Genomic DNA, 18,628 nt, shown 5'->3' on the forward strand with positions numbered 1-18,628 from the left:
TCATATGTGTAGATGGAACCTGGAGGTTGACAACCAGAATCATCCTTGACCATTCTTTTACCTTTACTCAACCAAACCCTGGCATGCTTAGTTTAGGGAGACAGCTTTCTCTGGGGATTCTGTGCCAATGTTGTTGGAGGCTGGATTTGCAGGTGGCTGCCATGTCTACCTTGCATTTACATAAATTCTGGGGATTCTAGTTCTGGTTCTCATGTAAAAGCATCACTAAGTAATATCTGTTGCACCATTTATGCATCTTTCAAAATAATACATCATGCATACAAAGTATATAAAAAGTTATATTTGAAGGTTTAAAAATGTATACTCTATCCTGGTCTATAAACACAGAAATATAGTTCTTTTGTCTTCTTAGAAATAAAAATCATATTTTCTGGTTTTGCATTTTTAAGATTTATATTTTTCTCTTTATTCTAAAGGTCCAGGATGTTTGGGGACAAGGATTGAGCATCTTATCTATGAATCAGTCAATTCATACAAGTGAATTAAGTTTCATCTTTTGAGTCATGGAAAGTACTTGCTGATATGACTTTGAAAGCAACTGTTACAGGGGAACATAATCATTAGGTTATTCAAAAACTGCACCTAATATAATGGTCATGTTCCAAGTTAGAAAATGGATTTGATTCTTAATTTGATCTTGGGGTGAAAGATGTTGAGTGTTATTATAAATTAATAAATAATCTGTTTATTAATGGACAGATGGATGTGAAGACTCTACACTTTTCTACAAAAGAATGCAACAAGTGGTTTCCATCATGCCATTGTCAAATATTACTAATCTGCACCCCAGGATATTTCTTCTCCTTGGCATTCCAGGGCTGGAAGCCATACACACATGGCTATCAGTGCCTTTCTGTCTCGTTTACCTGGGTGCTCTCTTAGGGAATTTCTCTATTCTCTTTATTGTCAGAATAGATTCCAATCTGCATGAGCCCATGTATTTCTTCCTCTGTATGCTCTCTGTGGCAGATCTGATTCTTTCCACAACTGCCATGCCTAAAATTCTCAGCAATTTTTGGTTCCACGACAGAGAGATTCATTTTGAAGCCTGCCTAGTACAAGTTTTTCTCATTCACTCACTATGCAGCATGGCCTCTGGGTTTATCTTGGCCATGGCCTTGGACCGCTATGTGGCTATCTGCAACCCTCTGAGACACTCCACTATTCTGACTCACAGGGTCATCTGGAACTTGGGGATAGTGATTGTCTTCCGTGGGGTGTTGCTTTTCAGTCCTCAGCCATTTATGCTTCGCTGGCTCCCTTACTGTAGAACAAATACCATCTCTCATACATACTGTGAATTTATGGCTCTAATCAGGCTGGCCTGTGCAGAGACCCGGATTTTCAGATTATACAGTCTATCTGCTGCCTTCCTAACAGGTGGTTTAGATTTCATGTTGATCATATGCTCCTATATTGTCATCCTTTATACTGTCTTCCGTCTTCCATCCAAAGCAGCTCGGCTGAAGACCTTGGGCACATGTGGATCACATGTTTGTGTGATCTTAGTAGCCTATACCCCAGCCTTTTTCTCCTTCCTTACTCACAGATTTGGACATAATGTGGCCCCTCATATTCATATCTTTGTGGCTAATATTTACCTCCTTGTCCCCCCCTTAGCAAACCCAATGATCTATGGAATTAGAACCAAAATAATCAGAGAACGTTTTCTCCAAATTTTGACATTTAAAAAAGCATAAAATTACCTTAATTACCCTTAATGGTTTATGGAAACCACTAAAGAGGAAACCAATCAAAATCCAACGAAAGAGCCGGGCGTGGTAGCGCACGCCTTTAATCCCAGCACTCAGGAGGCAGAGGCAGGCGGATTTCTGAGTTCGAGGCCAGTCTGGTCTACAAAGTGAGTGCCAGGACAGCCAGGGCTATACAGAGAAACCCTGTCTCGAAAAACCTTAAAAAAAAAAAAAAATCCAACGAAAAAAGTTCTTTCACTAAAAGCACAAATCAAAACATTTATTCAATATTTATTTAGCTGTATGATGTTTTTTTGCTGATACTGCAAGCCTGCCCTAATGTCACACATAAAAATTTTAATATTTTACCTTAGAAGTTCTGATACATTGCCTCTGACTCATTAATTGATGTTCCTAAAAATTACATAAATTTTGCATTTTCAGTTAATACAGTTATATACCCATCATGTAGAAGTGGCGTTTGTAACCTTAACAACAGAGATTGTGATGTTAACATAAATGTTTTCTAAATACACCTTCCAGAACTCTTCATGGAATTTTGAAATATAATATTAGTCTAGATACTCTTTTAATAAATCTACATAACATCTAAAAATACCTTACCTGGTGGTTTAACAACATTTTCAATTATTCTAACATTTCTTTGTCTTTCTTTCACATTATTGTTATATTAGATTTTTTAAAAGTTGTAGCCTCCTCTTGAATTTTTTGATGATCTTATATTCCCTACTACTAGATACACTTACTCTACATTAAGAAATAAAAAAAATCCTTTACAATTTTTACCTATTTTTATAAACTTAATTTTCCATAATTTTATATTTTTTGGTTAGGATTAAATAGTCCCACATAACTAAAATTACTAAGAATGGCCACAGAAGTCAATATTGCCCAGCTTGAAATCTACAAACTGTTATTAGAATTTTTTTTTTCAGGACACTTGTCTGTGAATCAGTTTATGTAATGGTAAAACAAAACATTGATATTTATTTTCCATTCTAATGTTTACTATCTAATCCAATAGATAACATTCTGTTATGAAATAAAAACAAACTGATAATACAACCTATGAAAAGTATCCATTGTTTGCCAATCATAATAAATAAATACATTGTTTTAATTATACCTGTTACTAGGTGATTTATTTGCCATAGTTCTAATAAATATTTGGAAAAATTTGATTTGAAAAAAGATGGGAGCAGGGAAATTATATAATTATATTATAATTTACATATATTTGAAAAAGATTTTTATAGCCACTATGAGAGAATCAGTGTTTTAAAGATGTGGCTCCTGTTAGATAGAGTACACTGAAGTTGTGAGCGACACTATAAGTATATATACACAGCAAAATCTGTACTCAATGAGTTTAAAACAAACAAATCTAAGCATGCACAGTTATGTAACTAAGCAATTGGAGAGAATCTTGGAGAAGTTGGGAAAGGATTGCAAATATGATCAAAATTATATGAAATTATCAAAGAAATAATACAGATAAGAAACGAAAAAAATATATGTAGTGACTATATACTGCATGTCCACTATGTTCTCCTATGGTAGGAATTTAGAAGCACACAGATACTATGTTATACAATGTCTATTTGGTGGACAGGGATTCTCTTGGAAGTGGCCTACAATCAACACACATACACATTTAATTGCATACACTAGCAAGATTGTGCTGATAGGACCCTGATATAGCTGTCTCTAGTGAGACTACGCCGGGGCCTAGCAAACACATAAGTGGATGCTCACAGTCAGCTATTGGATAGATCACAGGGCCCCCAATGGAGGAGCTAGAGAAAATACCCAAGGAGCTAAAGGGGTCTGCAACCCTATAGGTGGAACAACATTATGAACTAACCAGTACCCCGGAGTTCTTGACTCTAGCTGCATATGTATCAAAAGATGGCCTAGTGGCCATCACTGGAAAGAGAGGCCCATTGGACTTGCAAACTTTATATGCCCCAGTACAGGGGAACGCCAGGGCCAAAAAGTGGGAGTGGGTAGGTAGGGGGGTGGAGGGAGGGCATGGGGGACTTTTGGGATAGCATTGGAAATGTAAATGAGGAAAATACCTAATAAAGAAAAGAAGAAAAATAATTAAATCATGAAAATAAGATACAGTTTGTAATGGATTCACAATTTAATGCGGGCAAAGAAAAAAATCATAGAAAAGAGAGAAAACTTTAAATTTAAAGTTTTAGACATGCAATAAAAAATGTTGCTCAGTTTGTTTATGGAACAATAAAGGAAAGTAGTATTTAGTGGTTAGAAAAAATTACAGAAGTTGCAGAGAAGGTAAAATTCTCCAACCTAATGACTCTTCAATGCCAAATTTTACATTTGGAAGAAGGAAGATATATTGAAGCTTTGAATTGTGTTTCCCAGGTTAGTATGTGTGAAAAATGTAATTAAAACAGTTTTAAAATAAAACAAGATGAAACAACAATAAAGGAAAGAAGTTAAAAATGAATCAGCAAATGCTTGCTGATATGAGAAACCCCTCATGTCATAAGATGTATCAACTTTTCAAGAGCTTTAGGAAACTGTTCACGTGCTGCAATTTTGTTACTTGAAGCCTGGGAAAACATGAGCCACAATTAGGAAAATAAAAGCCTAATGACCGTAGATGGCCCAGAATGGCATGGCAGTGTGCAGGGAACTGAGAAACAGAGGAAAAGTAGGAGAAGAAATGACCATGTACAAGAAGAGGGAGAAAGAGTCAACAGCATGACATCACCCTGAGGCTTGCCCCTAGCTTCCAATGATCATCCTCCTGCTGGACTGAATGCCATTGAGATTCTAGAGCCTCCTGAAAGAGCACTAACCATTGGGGTCCAATACATGTGCCTGGAGAGGGATAGTTTATATTCAAACTATAAAGAGTCTGCAAAAAAATAATTTTCTCTCTTTTGTTAGAGAGAAGGGAAATTGTTGTGCTCCTTGTGAATTGGCTTATGTGGGATAAAAGACCTGACTTTCGTGTCACTTAAAGCCTAGAGTGAAGTCAGAAAGGATGAAAAGAAGTTTAGGTCAATAGAAGAGTTTGACTTTGGATTTCTGCAGGTAAAAAAAGACAGATGAAACTCAAGAACGAAGACCAAAGTGAGGACACTTTGCCCCTTCTTAGAATTGGGAACAAAACACCTATGGAAGGAGTTACAGAGACAAAGTTTGGAGCTGAGACGAAAGGATGGACCATCTAGAGACTGACATACCCGGGGATCCATCCCATAATCAGCCTGCAAACGCTGACATCATTACACTAGCAAGATTTTGCTGAAAGGACCCTGATATTGCTGTCTCTTGTGAGGCTATGCTGGGGCCTAGCAAACACAGAAGTGGATGCTCACAGTCAGCTATTGGATGGATCACAGGGCCCCAATGGAGGAGCTAGAGAAAGTACCCGAGGAGCTAAAGGGGTCTGCAACCCTATAGGTGGAACAACAATATGAACTAACCAGTACCCCCTGGAGCTCGTGTCTCTAGCTGCATATGTATCAGAAAATGGCCTAGTTGGCCAACAGTGGAAAGAGGCCCATTGGTCTTGCAAACTTTATATGCCCCAGTACAGGGGAACGCCAGGGCCAAGAAGTGGGAGTGGGTAGGTAGGGGAGTGGGGGGAGGGTATGGGGGACTTTTGGGATAGCATTGGAAATGTAAATGAAGAAAATACCTAAATAAAATTTATAAAAGAAGACAATATGGTTTTAGTAAGATACAAACCAGTAAAGAAATTTTGAGAAAGATCGAGTATAAAAAGGAACATACTAGAATGTTACTGAGTATAGGAAAGGTATTGAGTAAGATTATGGAAAGGTAAGTTTTTCATATGTAATGATATCTAAAAAATAGAGATCTACAACTAGAAATCAGATACAAGGTACAACTTTTAGAGGAAAGATTATACAACAAAATCATTATCCAAGTTATTGACATCAGGAAGACTCATGATAAGAATACTCTTGGATATATTCAGCAAATATATTAAATATCAAAGTGTTCAGAACACATTAAAGAAAGAATATATTTATTACTTTTCTTGAAAGAGAGTTTGTGATAATTATTCTCACTAAAAGGAATTTAGGTCCCACAAGTTGGGAAATGGACACTGACCCCAGAGGACCACTAATCATTGCTCCATCTGGGATGGATCCAGAGTGAGCTGTAGTTCCAGGTCCTATTAACACAGCATCCATTTATCTGCATATCAAAGGCAGCTCTCTGGAGAACAGGTCCCTTTTAAATTGGAAGAATAAGAACAGAAATACTGAATGAGAAAGAGCAAACAAGGCTGTACTCTTATATACTTCTTCATAGAATTATGAGATCGTCAGAAAGGTAACATTCCATTCTACAAATATACATACTAAAGTTAAAGACAATAATGATTATATATATATATATATGTGTGTGTGTGTGTGTGTATATATGTATATATATACACATATACATATATGTATATATATACAAATAGGTACATCTTTCCATAAATGATATATAGTGTATCTGTGTATTAACTGAAGTGTAGAGTGATAGACTGATAGACATTCTTTCTGAATTAGATTTTAACAGCATTATAATCGGCCAGGGCAGATCATATCTGTGCACAGATATTCCTATTTTTGTTCTATTTAGCTTTAGAGTTTGCAAAATCACAGCATGTCTTATGGAAGGAAAAATATAAAGAAGAAAAGCATTTTAATTTTTAAGATGAAAAGTTGGTGAAAAGCGAGACTTCATGGTTTTGAAAGGAAGCAAGTGGGTAGACATGAGAGAAGATAGAGGGTGAGAAATGAGAGGACTTGAGTAAAGGAAAGAAAGGCAAAATAATCTAATTAAATCTTAATTAAAGTAAAAATATCAAAAATTTTAAAGTACATGAAAATTCAGTCATGGTATTTTAGTTCTGTGTTTTAATTGTAGGTTTCAGGTGCACAATAAGTACAGGAGCTGAAACAAGTTTTTTTTGGGAGTCTTTCCACATTAAACAATGACTTAATTATGTGGAATAATTGTTGATAACATAAAGAATCTGGTGCTAGACTTTGTGCTGGATCATTGCAATGCCAACTTATGCAAGACTTCGACATTGAGAAATTTAAACTTATAAAGAGGCCCTTGGACTTGCAAAGATTATATGCCCCAGTAAAGGGGAATGCCAGGGCCAGGAAGCAGAAGTGGGTGGGTTGGTGAGCAGGGCAGGGGAAGGGTATAGAGGACTTTCAGGATAGCATTTGAAATGTAAATGAAGAAAATATCTAATAAAAAAGAAATCAGTTGACCCAATAATTGTATTTCACTAAACAAGATATACCACAGTTTTTAAGTTTTTCAAAAATAAGAAAATTGTAAAGTTCCAATGAGAGCACATATTAGCAACAAATGTCAATGTGAGGTTAACTAGCAAGGAATCACAGAACCACAGATGGAATTCTATTCAGCCTAATTGCTTCAGGATAATGAAACTTTACCTGGATAATAAAAAGGAGGACAGGAAAAGACTTATGAAAAAAAAAAAAGGTTAACTTGCAGAGAAGCATGGTCTGGTTGATGTATGTTATAATGTTTATATCGGCCCACTTGGAACAGGCAAAAGAGCACCGTGCTGGCACAAAAGCCGGAACCATGATTTTTATTATCAAATTTGCTATTCTAATCGTGCCATGTCTTTACTCAGAGAATATGCTAGATCCAAATTTGCTAAGAAATAATGAACAAATACTAATGTTCTTCTGATGGTTGCTTTATGTAAGGTTGTGCTCCTATCTGGCACATCCTAATGATTTTTTTCCAAGGCAGGGTCTCACTCAATAGCTCTGGATGTCCTGGAATTCACCATGTAGATCAAGCTGGACTTTACCTCACAGAGATAGAGCTTCTTCTGCTTCCCAAGTGCTGCGATTAAAGACTGTGTCACAGTGCCTAGCAAAGTTTAATTTTTTGGTTTTCCCATCCTCCAACATGGGAAACTGATACATAAGACACATAGCATATGAATCCAGCAACTTAGAACTTATTATAGCTATAAATATACAAAATAAAAGGTATGAGAAGACTCTATGGTGTAAACAAAATCAGTCAAGAAAAAGTCAGAAGCAATGACATTGCTTATAAACATGATTTTTAATGTTTCTGGAACTCTAAATGGGCAAAATTATAATAATATAAAGAAATTAAGTAAATATTTTTAGAGGTCCCATGTAACACTCAAAATTTTCCAAATACAACTGTGTAGCTAATCAATAACCTAAGTAGATTTATGACATTTACATTTACACAAGTATGTCATAGAGTGCAAATACCAGTTTATGAGATACTTGACCAGACTATCAAATAATGAAAATGTCAAGGCTTAATACTGGTAATTTCATTGCTATTAAATTCCACGTATTTATTACTAATCTGTAAAGCACATTACTGAGATCCTTTTAGAACCTTTCAATTGATATGAACTTATTTCAAAAACTCTCATTTAAGTTACATTTTTAATATCGAACATAAGCATACAAAATTAATGGGCTATGCTTAATATAAACTTAGTGTAAATCAGTTTTCATACAGAAGTGCAAAGCCGAAGTTTATGTAATGTTACATTGAAGAATCTCTTTTAAATTAATCCAAAGCATTGGTGGATTATAGTTGACTGCATATTTAATAATCAAAGCAGAATATAGTGAATTTGCCACAAATAAAATGACAAAAGCTTTGTAATTAGGAAGAGATGTGTTAAAGTCCCTGTGTCTTGCCCACTCATCTGTGATGCTACTGTGTTATCTAAAAGCTTACAGGGTTCTACTCTCTAACAGTCAAAATTTCAAAACGTTCATGGATTTTTCTAGCTAAGGCTTAGTGCCTTTCCTAGGTTAGAAGCCATAAAGTAAGTCTCCTTCATTTCCTTTTAAAAAATGATGTGAATTGAATTATAGTCTCAACTTAATAATGCTAGTATCAAAAGAAATACGTGGTGTATTAATCTCTGTTGTGATTAATATGCTCAGAAATAATGTAAGTTGAGATAAGATAAATCAGGCACATAGAAGAGTTGAAATGTAAAATGAGAGTTTCTCAAAGTTAAAATAAAATAAATGGATAGAGATAGATAGATAGATGATAGATAGATAGATAGATAGATAGATAGATAGATAGATAGATAGATAGATAGATAGATATTCCGCATGAGAAAAATAAACAGACAACAAAAAATGGGTAAAAAACTAATTGTCACCATCCAATCTTGGGAAGACTACTCTGTCCTGTGAAGGACCATGGAGCCTACAGATATCCACAGAAAAGACAAGAGCCTGCTCCAGGCTTCTGTGATAGTAACAGGAAAAGCTGAAAACCAAAGAAAACACTGTCTAACAAATAAAAAGCATCTCATAAGAGTATTCAGGTAAGTATTAGAAACATATCTTTCTTGAGACATAAAGAAAAAATTTGAATAGTGTTGAATATGTTCTCCATTTTAATTTGATAACTATTAAAAGATAATCCATAAGTATAAGAAACACCAAATTTACAAATGGGTAAAGAATTTTTACTTTATTATATAAATGTTAGCAAAGCTTTCTTTGAGTAAATTCGTGATATTCTTGATTTATAACGAGACTCGCTGCAGGGTGCACATTGTAAAGAAGTATATCTAAAGGATTCTGCACACACATCACAAAGATGAGAATTATCTAACATGATACTTTTGGATTTTCTAGTTTTATTTCTCAATGATTCTCAGAATTGTTTGTAACCACCTTACCAAAACATGCACGCTGTACAGGAAAGACTTCAGCCACAAACAGTGGGCAGTGCCATCATGGGGCCAGCTAATAAGTCACAACTCTCTCCAAGCACCTTCTGGCTGATGGGCATCCCAGGCCTAGAACACCTCCATGTCTGGATTGGGATTCCCTTCTGTTCCATGTACATGGTGGCCCTGATGGGGAACGTCACTATCCTGGCTGTGGTGAGAGCAGAGCGCAGCCTCCACGAGCCCATGTTCCTCTTCCTGTGCATGCTATCTGTCACTGACCTGGTCCTCTCCACATCCACATTGCCACGCATGCTCTGTCTCTTCTGGATGGCAGCTCATGATATCACCTTCGACGCATGCCTTGCTCAAATGTTCTTCATCCACAGTTTCACTGCCATGGAATCTGGCTTCTTCTTGGCCATGGCCATTGATCGCTATGTGGCCATTTGTGACCCACTGCGCCATGCCACAATTCTCACCCACAGCCGCATCGCTGTGATGGGAGCAGTTGTGGTGCTGCGTGGGGTAGGCTTCTTCTCCCCACACCCTGTCCTGCTTAAGCAGCTGCCCTACTGCAGAACTCGAATCATTGCACACACCTACTGTGAGTTCATGGCTGTGGTGAAGCTGGCATGTTTGGAGATAGGAGCCACCAAGCGTTACAGCCTTGGTGTTGCTTTTGGCATTGGCTCCTGTGATTGTTTCTTCATTGCCATCTCCTATGTTCTGATCCTCCGTGCTGTCTTCCGGCTCCCATCCCGAGAAGCAAGTCTTAAAGCTTTAGGCACTTGTGGCTCACATGTCTGTGTCATTGTTGTGTTCTACTCCACAGCTGGGTTTACCTTCCTGACCCACCGTTTTGGCCACAATGTGGCCCCCCGAACTCATATTCTCATAGCCAATATGTATTTATTGGTTCCACCATTTCTTAACCCCATTGTTTATGGTGTTAGGACCAAGAAAATTCGAGACTATGTTCTTAATACTCTAAAACTAAAAGGCAGCGGATCATGCTGATGTTGTTTGAAAGCATAGTAAAAGAACTTAAAGGAAAGGATGCAAATAATTGGTCTTTTCTCATAATGGATTTTTAAAGTATAAATATTAGTTTTTTTTTAATGGAGTCATTACTACAAATAGAAGAAGTAGCTCAAATTCTGATGAAATTAGTAGCTGTGATATTTTTGTGTGTACTTTGTTTATAGAAAGCTTCTTTGGAACTTGATGATAAGTAAATGCAGCCTTTATCCTTGTTGGTACTTCCAATCTACGTTTTAATTTGATATAGCAGCTTACTTCAGAATAAAAATCAATTCAAAAGGAAAGAAACACATGGCCATTTTTAAATATTCTTCAAGTAAAACGGGCTACTGAAAAATTAATGATTACTGTCAATAATTGGAAGTTATCTATTTGGTTTTAGCCTCTAAATTCATGAAAATGTCCCATTTGTTTATTTTTTTTAAATGGCACATAAGACCTCGACAGAAAATGCAGACCATCCTTTACAATGATCTCAATGACCTAGTAAACAAATACTTAATATTTTTCTATTTTAAATATGAGTATGTATAATATGTATATTTGCAAATAAATAAAGGTATCGTCGGAAATATGAGTGTTGTGTTGCCTATAGCTGTAGTTACATGGGGTTTGTGGAGTGCAGATTCTGGGATGGGATGCCTAGTCTTCTATACATCCAGAATCTAGCCACAGGGGCATCTCTCCAGCCCTACTCAACAATTATCTAAATCACCTTGTAAATATAGGCTATTTTCTCTACTGAAAGGAAGTTTAACTATTTTTAACATGAACTAACAAACATATGGCCTCTTCAAACCTTTCATTTCAGTAGACTTGAATTCTATCCATGACTGTCTCTACATTCTTATGAATCATCTCAGAGCTTGCTCAGACATAATAATCTTGATTTTATTTATTTCATTTTTTGTATTCATAAAGTAAAAGTTACTTTCTTTTGTAAAAGTCTATTTTTAAGTAAATCAGCTTAAAGTTTTGAACCATTATATACACACAATATTGAAAATCAAACTATTTTTTAAAAATACATTTTTTATGAACAATTTCAGCAATTGAACATTTACTCTTGATAAAATTTGATTCTTTTTCTTATTTCTTCTCTTATACAATATAGATTTGCAGAAGAAGAACTCAATAAATATTTGTGAAATTGATGTTGTCTCCATAGTGACATATTTTATAAAAATAGTGTTTATACTTTATTTTTGGACAAGGCATGTGGATGTGTTTGAGGTGGCTTTGTGTGTATAGTCATGTTCACAGATGTGTGAGGACACAGGTATGTGTGAGTGCATGTCTAAATATGTATGTATGCATGTATGTATAGGAGCTAACAGCCAAGGAAAGACAAAGAGGTCATGGAAGTAGGATTATTAATATCACAAGTATAGAAAATGGGAGAGTAGGGCGTGGTGGCTCATGCCTTTATTCCCAGCACTTGGGAGGCAGAGGCAGAAGCAGGCGGATTTCTGAGTTCGAGGCCAGCCTGGTCTACAAAGTAAGTTCCAGGACAGCCAGGGCTACAGAAAAATCCTGTCTCAAAACAGAAAAAGAAAACAAAACAAAAAAAAGAAAATGGAAAACATGAATTAATGTGGGTCTTCAGATAGTATAGGGTGTGAACCAATAGAAGAAATAAAGGAATACTCTGAACAGAGTAAGAGATGATTAAGACTGAGATAGTTTCAGGCAGGAGTGAGACAGCATGAAGACTATACTCAGCTAAATGCTGAGTTAGTAACCAGGCTAAGAGAACAAGATGAGTAGTGTGTAAATGAGAAATATAGTCAAGTTTGCAATTTGAAAAGATATTGTTGGACCTTAAAACAAAGAAGACTCTGCCTCCTCCTTTAATATAAATAATAATGAAATGAGCCCAATCTAGGAAGAAACATAATTGTATTTGTGGAATCTAAGGTAAACAAAAATTAAGAAGGTAAGACAACCCTACACAAAAATCTACAGGCAAATAAAACAAGCTAAAAGTGAGAAGAATAGCCTTACAAAGAGAAGAGCACAATAGTTGGATATTCAAAACAGAAAACATACTAAAGGGTAGTATTATGCATTGACCAAGTAGGATATATTTAGAAATTCATATGTATAGTCATAAACATATACACATGTAACAACAATTAATGATAAAAAGGCCATGAATTTGGAGAGAACAAGGAGGGGTATATAAGAGGATTTGGAGAGGAAAAAAGCAAGAAGGAATGATGTAACTACAATATAATCTCAAAAATAAAAGAAATACACTTTCAAATGAGTATTAAACAGAGAAAAGAGAAGAAATATAGTTACAAGGGTGAACTAGTGTGACAGAGAGACATAAATGAAATGATGCACAGTTAATAGCTATGAAGGGTAGGTTAATTATTGATGTAAAGAAATACTATCTACAATAATCAGATAATTTAAACTCTGAGTTTCATGTGTTTTAGGGCCCCTTATCTAATAGATATGTTAATCCATACAACTTCATTAAATACTTCATAAGAGATAGCATCACATTATACAAGTTAGCTTTATAAATTAAAACATATATTCATAAACAAGATTTTTGTATCTACAATGTTGTAAATAATAGTGAGATAAAAATGGAAGAAATGGGTGTCTTCAGGTTCCCACCTGTTCCAGGAGCAGAGTACCAGTGCTGGACACGATCCCACACAGCCCACACTCCAGTTGAAACTTGACTCTCCAGGTATTCTGACACATGCAGGTTCACTGGATCACAGGATCACAGATTCAGAGGAAGGACATGCTCAAGTTAGAGACAGAAAAGCCAGGTAACACCAGAAATAACCAGATGGTGAGAGGCAAGTGTAAAGATATAAGCAACAGAAACCAATTTGACTTTGCACCATCAGTTCTCCTACTACAGCAAGTTCTGGATACCCCAACATACCTATAACACAAGATTCAGATCTAAACTCTCATTTCATGAAAATGATAGAGGGCGTTAAAAAGGACATAAGTGACTTCCTTAAAGAAAGGCAAGGGAACACAAATAAACAAGTAGAAGCCCTGAAAGAGGAAACACATAATCCCTTAAAAAATACAATCAAACAGGTGAAGGAATTGAACAAAACTGTTCAGGAGCTGAAAATGGAACTAGAATCATTAAAGAAAACTCAAAGGAAGACAGCTCTGGAGATGGAAAATCTAGGAAAGAGAACAGGAGTCACAGATGCAAGCATCACCAACAGAATACAAAAGATAGAAGAGAGAATCTCAGTGGCAGAAGATACAATAGAAGGCATTGAAACAACACTCAAGGAAAATACAAAAACCAAAGAGCTCCTATCTCAAATATTCAAGAAATACAGGACAAAAGGAAAAGACACAACCTGAGAGCAATGGGTATAGAAGAAAGCAAAGATTCCCAACTCAAAGGGCCAGCAAACATCTTAGACAAAATTATACAAGGAAACTTTCCTAACCTAAAAAAGAAATGCCAATAAACATACAAGAAGCCTCAGAATGCCAAACAGATAGAACCAGAAAGAGAAATTCCGCACAAGCCTCTTCCGGTCAGAAAAGCACCGGGGTAGCTAGGGCGCAGGGTCGGCTGACACTCGCCAGCTATCCACAACACCCGCCACAGGATCTTAAGACTTCTGGAGAGTGGAACACAGCTTCTGCTCCAATCCAATTGCGCACTGGACCTGAGACTGCATTAGTTAGGGAAGCAGAAAACCGGCCTGAGTAGGACCACAGGCCTCTTCCAGCTGGACCAGCACCGGGGTACTGCCAGCTACCCACGACCCCCGCCACAGGATTTTGAGACTGCTGGTGAGTGGAACACAGCTTCTGCTCCAATCTTTAAACAGTGACAACGACAAAAACTAACCCCAGAGATTACCAGATGGCGAAAGGTAAACGTAATAATCTTACTAACAGAAACCAAGACCACTCACCATTATCAGAACCCAGCATTCCCACTTCGCCCAGTCCAGGGCACCCCAACACACCGGAAAAGCTAGACACGGATCTAAAAGCATATCTCATGATGATGGTAGAGGACTTCAAGAAGGACTTTAATAACACACTTAAAGAAATACAAAGGAACACTGGTAAACAGGTAGAAGACAATAAAGAGGAAGCACAAAAATCCCTTAAAGAATTGCAGGAGAACACTGCTAAAGAGTTACAAATCCTTAAAGAAAAACAGGATAACCTAATCAAACAGGTAGAAGTCCTTAATGAAAAACAGGAAAACACATCCAAACAGATGATGGAAATGAACAAAACCATACTAGACCTAAAAAGGGAAGTAGACACAATAAAGAAAATCCAAAATGAGGCAACACTGGAGATAGAAACCCTAGGAAAGAAATCTGGAACCATAGATACCAGCATCAGCAACAGAATACAAGATATGGAAGAGAGAATCTCAGGTGCAGAAGATTCCATAGAGAACATCGGCACAACACTCAAGGAAAATGTAAAATGCAAAAAGATCCTAACTCAAAACATCCAAGAAATATAGGACACAATGAGAAGACCAAACCTACGGATAATAGGAGTGGATGAGAATGAAGATTTTCAACTCAAAGGACCAGCAAACATCTTCAACAAAATTATAGAAGAAAACTTCCCAAATCTAAAGAAAGAGATGCCCATGAACATACAAGAAGCCTACAGAACTCCAAATAGACTGGACCAGAAAAGAAATACCTCCCGACACATAATAATCAGAACAACAAATGCTCTAAATAAAGACAGAATACTAAAAGCAGTAAGAGAAAAAGGCCAAGTAACATATAAAGGCAAGCCTATCAGAATTACACCAGATTTCTCACCACAGACTATGAAAGCCAGAAGATCCTGGATGGATGTTATACAGACACTAAAAGAACACAAACTCCAGCCCAGGCTACTATACCCAGTCAAACTCTCAATTAACATAGATGGAGAAACCAAAGTATTCCACCACAAAACCAAATTCACACATAATCTCTCCACGAATCCAGCCCTTCAAAGGATAATAACAGATAAAAAACCAATACAAGGACAGGAACCACGCCCTAGAAACAACAAGAAGGTAATCCCTCAACAAACCTAAAAGAAGACAGCCACAAGAACAGAATGCCAACTTTAACAAGAAAAATAACAGGAAACAACAATTACTTTTCCTTAATATTTCTTAATATCAATGGACTCAACTCCCAGATAAAAAGACATACACTAACAAACTGGCTACACAAACATGACCCAACATTTGGATGCTTACAGGAAACTCATCTCAGAGAAAAAGATAGACACTACCTCAGAATGAAAGGCTGGAAAACAATTATCCAAGCAAATGGTATGAAGAAACAAGCTGGAGTAGCCATTCTAATATCTGAAAAGATTGACTTCCAACCCAAAGTCATTAAAAAAGACAGGGAGGGACACTTCATACTCATCAAAGGTAAAATCCTCCAAGAGGAACTATCAATCCTGAATATCTATGCTCCAAATACAAAGGCAGCCACATTCATTAAAGAAACTTTAGTAAATCTCAAAGCACACATTGCACCTCATACAATAATAGTGGGAGACTTCAACACACCACTTTCACCAATGGACAGATCATGGAAACAGAAACTAAACAGGGACACAGAAAAACTAAGAGAAATTATGAATCAAATGGATCTGGCAGATATCTACAGAACATTCTATCCTAAAACAAAAGGATATACCTTCTTCTCAGCACCTCATGGTACCTTCTCCAAAATTGACCACATAATTGGTCACAAACAGGCCTCAAGAGATACAAAAATATTGAAATTGTCCCATGCATCCTATCAGATCACCATGGACTAAGGCTGATCTTCAATAACAAAATAAATAATAGAAAGCCAACCTTCACGTGGAAACTGAACAACACTCTTCTCAATGATACCTTGGTCAAGGAAGGAATAAAGAAAGAAATTAAGGACTTTTTAGAGTTCAATGAAAATGAAGCCACAACATACCCAAACTTATGGGACGCAATGAAAGCATTTCTAAGAGGAAAACTCATAGCTCTGAGTGCCTCCAAAAGGAAACTAGAGAGAGCACCCATTAGTAGCTTGACAACATACATAAAAGCACTAGAACAAAAGGAAGCAAATTCACCCAAGAGGAGTAGATGGCAGGAAATAATCAAACTCAGGGGTGAAATCAACCAAGTGGAAACAAGAAGAACTATTCAAAGAATCAACCAATCAAGGAGCTGGTTCTTTGAGAAAATCAACAAGATAGACAAACCCTTAGCCAGACGCACTAGAGGGCACAGGGAAAGCATCCTAATTAACAAAATCAGAAATGAAAAAGGAGACATAACAACAGATCCTGAAGACATCCAAAACACAATCAGATCCTTCTACCAAAGGCTATACTCAACAAAACTGGAGAACCTGAATGAAATGGAGAAGTTCCTAGACAGATACCAGGTACCAAAGTTGAATCAAGATCAGGTTAATGATCTAAACAGCCCTATATCCCCCAAATAAATAGAAGCAGTCATTAATAGTCTCCCAACCAAAAAAAGCCCAGGACCAGATGGGTTTATTGCAGAGTTCTATCAGACCTTCAAAGAAGATCTAATCCCAGTTCTTCACAAACTATTCCACAAAATAGAAACAGAGGGTACTCTACCCAACTCATTCTATGAAGCCACAATTACTCTGATACCTAAACCACAAAAAGACCCAACAAAGATAGAAAACTTCAGACCAATATCCCTTATGAATATTGATGCAAAAATCCTCAATAAAGTTCTTGCTAACCGAATCCAAGAACACATCAAAACAATCATCCATCCTAACCAAGTAGGTTTCATCCCAGTGATGCAGGGATGGTTCAATATACGGAAATCCTTCAACGTAATCCAGTATATAAACAAACTCAAAGACAAAAACCACATGGTCATCTCGTTAGATGCGGAAAAAGCATTTGACAAGATCCAACACCCTTTCATGATAAAAGTCTTGGAAAGATCAGGAATTCAAAGCCCATACCTAAACATGATAAAAGCAATCTACAGCAAACCAGTAGCCAACATCAAAGTAAATGGTGAGAAGCTTGAAGCAATCCCTCTAAAATCAGGGACTAGACAAGGCTGTCCACTTTCTCCATACCTATTCAACATTGTACTTGAAGTCCTAGCCAGAGCAATTCGACAACAAAAGGAGATCAAAGGGATACAAATTGGAAAAGATGAAGTCAAAATATCACTCTTTGCAGATGATATGATAGTATATATAAGTGACCCTAAAAATTCCACCAGAGAACTCCTAAGCCTGATAAACAGCTTCGGTGAAGTAGCTGGATATAAAATTAACTCAAACAAATCAATGGCCTTTCTCTACACAAAGAATAAACAGGCTGAGAAAGAAATTAGGGAAACAACACCCTTCTCAATAGTCACAAATAATATAAAATATCTTGGCGTGACTCTAACTAAGGAAGTGAAAGATCTGTATAATAAAAACTTCAAGTCTCTGAAGAAAGAAATTATAGAAGATCTCAGAAGATGGAAAGATCTCCCATGCTCATGGATTGGCAGGATCAACATTGTAAAAATGGCTATCTTGCCAAAAGCAATCTACAGATTCAATGCAATCCCCATCAAAATTCCAAATCAATTCTTCAAAGAATTAGAAAGTGCAATCTGCAAATTCATCTGGAATAACAAAAAACCTAGGATAGCAAAAACTCTTCTCAAGGATAAAAGAACCCATGGTGGAATCACCATGCCGGACCTAAAGCTCTACTACAGAGCAATTGTGATAAAATCTGCATGGTACTGGTATAGTGACAGACAAATAGACCAATGGAATAGAATTGAAGACCCAGAAATGAACCCACACACCTACGGTCACTTGATCTTCGACAAGGGAGCTAAAAACATCCAGTGGAAGAAAGACAGCATTTTCAACAAATGGTGCTGGCACAACTGGTTGTTAACATGTAGAAGAACGCGAATCGATCCATTCCCATCTCCTTGTACTAAGATCAAGTCTAAGTGGATCAAGGAACTTCACATAAAACCAGAGACACTGAAACTTATAGAGGAGAAAGTGGGGAAAAGCCTTGAAGATATGGGCACAGGGGGAAAATTCCT

At 36.7% G+C, this 18,628-nt stretch overlaps 2 protein-coding genes across 2 annotated transcripts; both read left to right on the forward strand.

Annotated features, from left to right (window-relative positions):
- The first annotated feature begins 755 nt into the window (after positions 1-755).
- On the forward strand, positions 756-1,721 carry LOC110298004 (olfactory receptor 52D1-like). The gene has a single exon (XM_021167060.1). The coding sequence runs from the start codon at positions 756-758 to the stop codon at positions 1,719-1,721; it is 966 nt and encodes a 321-aa protein (XP_021022719.1).
- A 7,831-nt stretch (positions 1,722-9,552) lies between these two features.
- On the forward strand, positions 9,553-10,506 carry LOC110299324 (olfactory receptor 52M1-like). Its single transcript, XM_021168999.2, has one exon. The coding sequence runs from the start codon at positions 9,553-9,555 to the stop codon at positions 10,504-10,506; it is 954 nt and encodes a 317-aa protein (XP_021024658.1).
- Positions 10,507-18,628: the final 8,122 nt, after the last annotated feature.

This window comes from Mus caroli, unplaced genomic scaffold, assembly GCF_978045245.1.
Source record: "Mus caroli unplaced genomic scaffold, Mus_caroli_1 scaffold_8, whole genome shotgun sequence".
NCBI classification, from domain to species: Eukaryota; Metazoa; Chordata; class Mammalia; order Rodentia; family Muridae; genus Mus; species Mus caroli.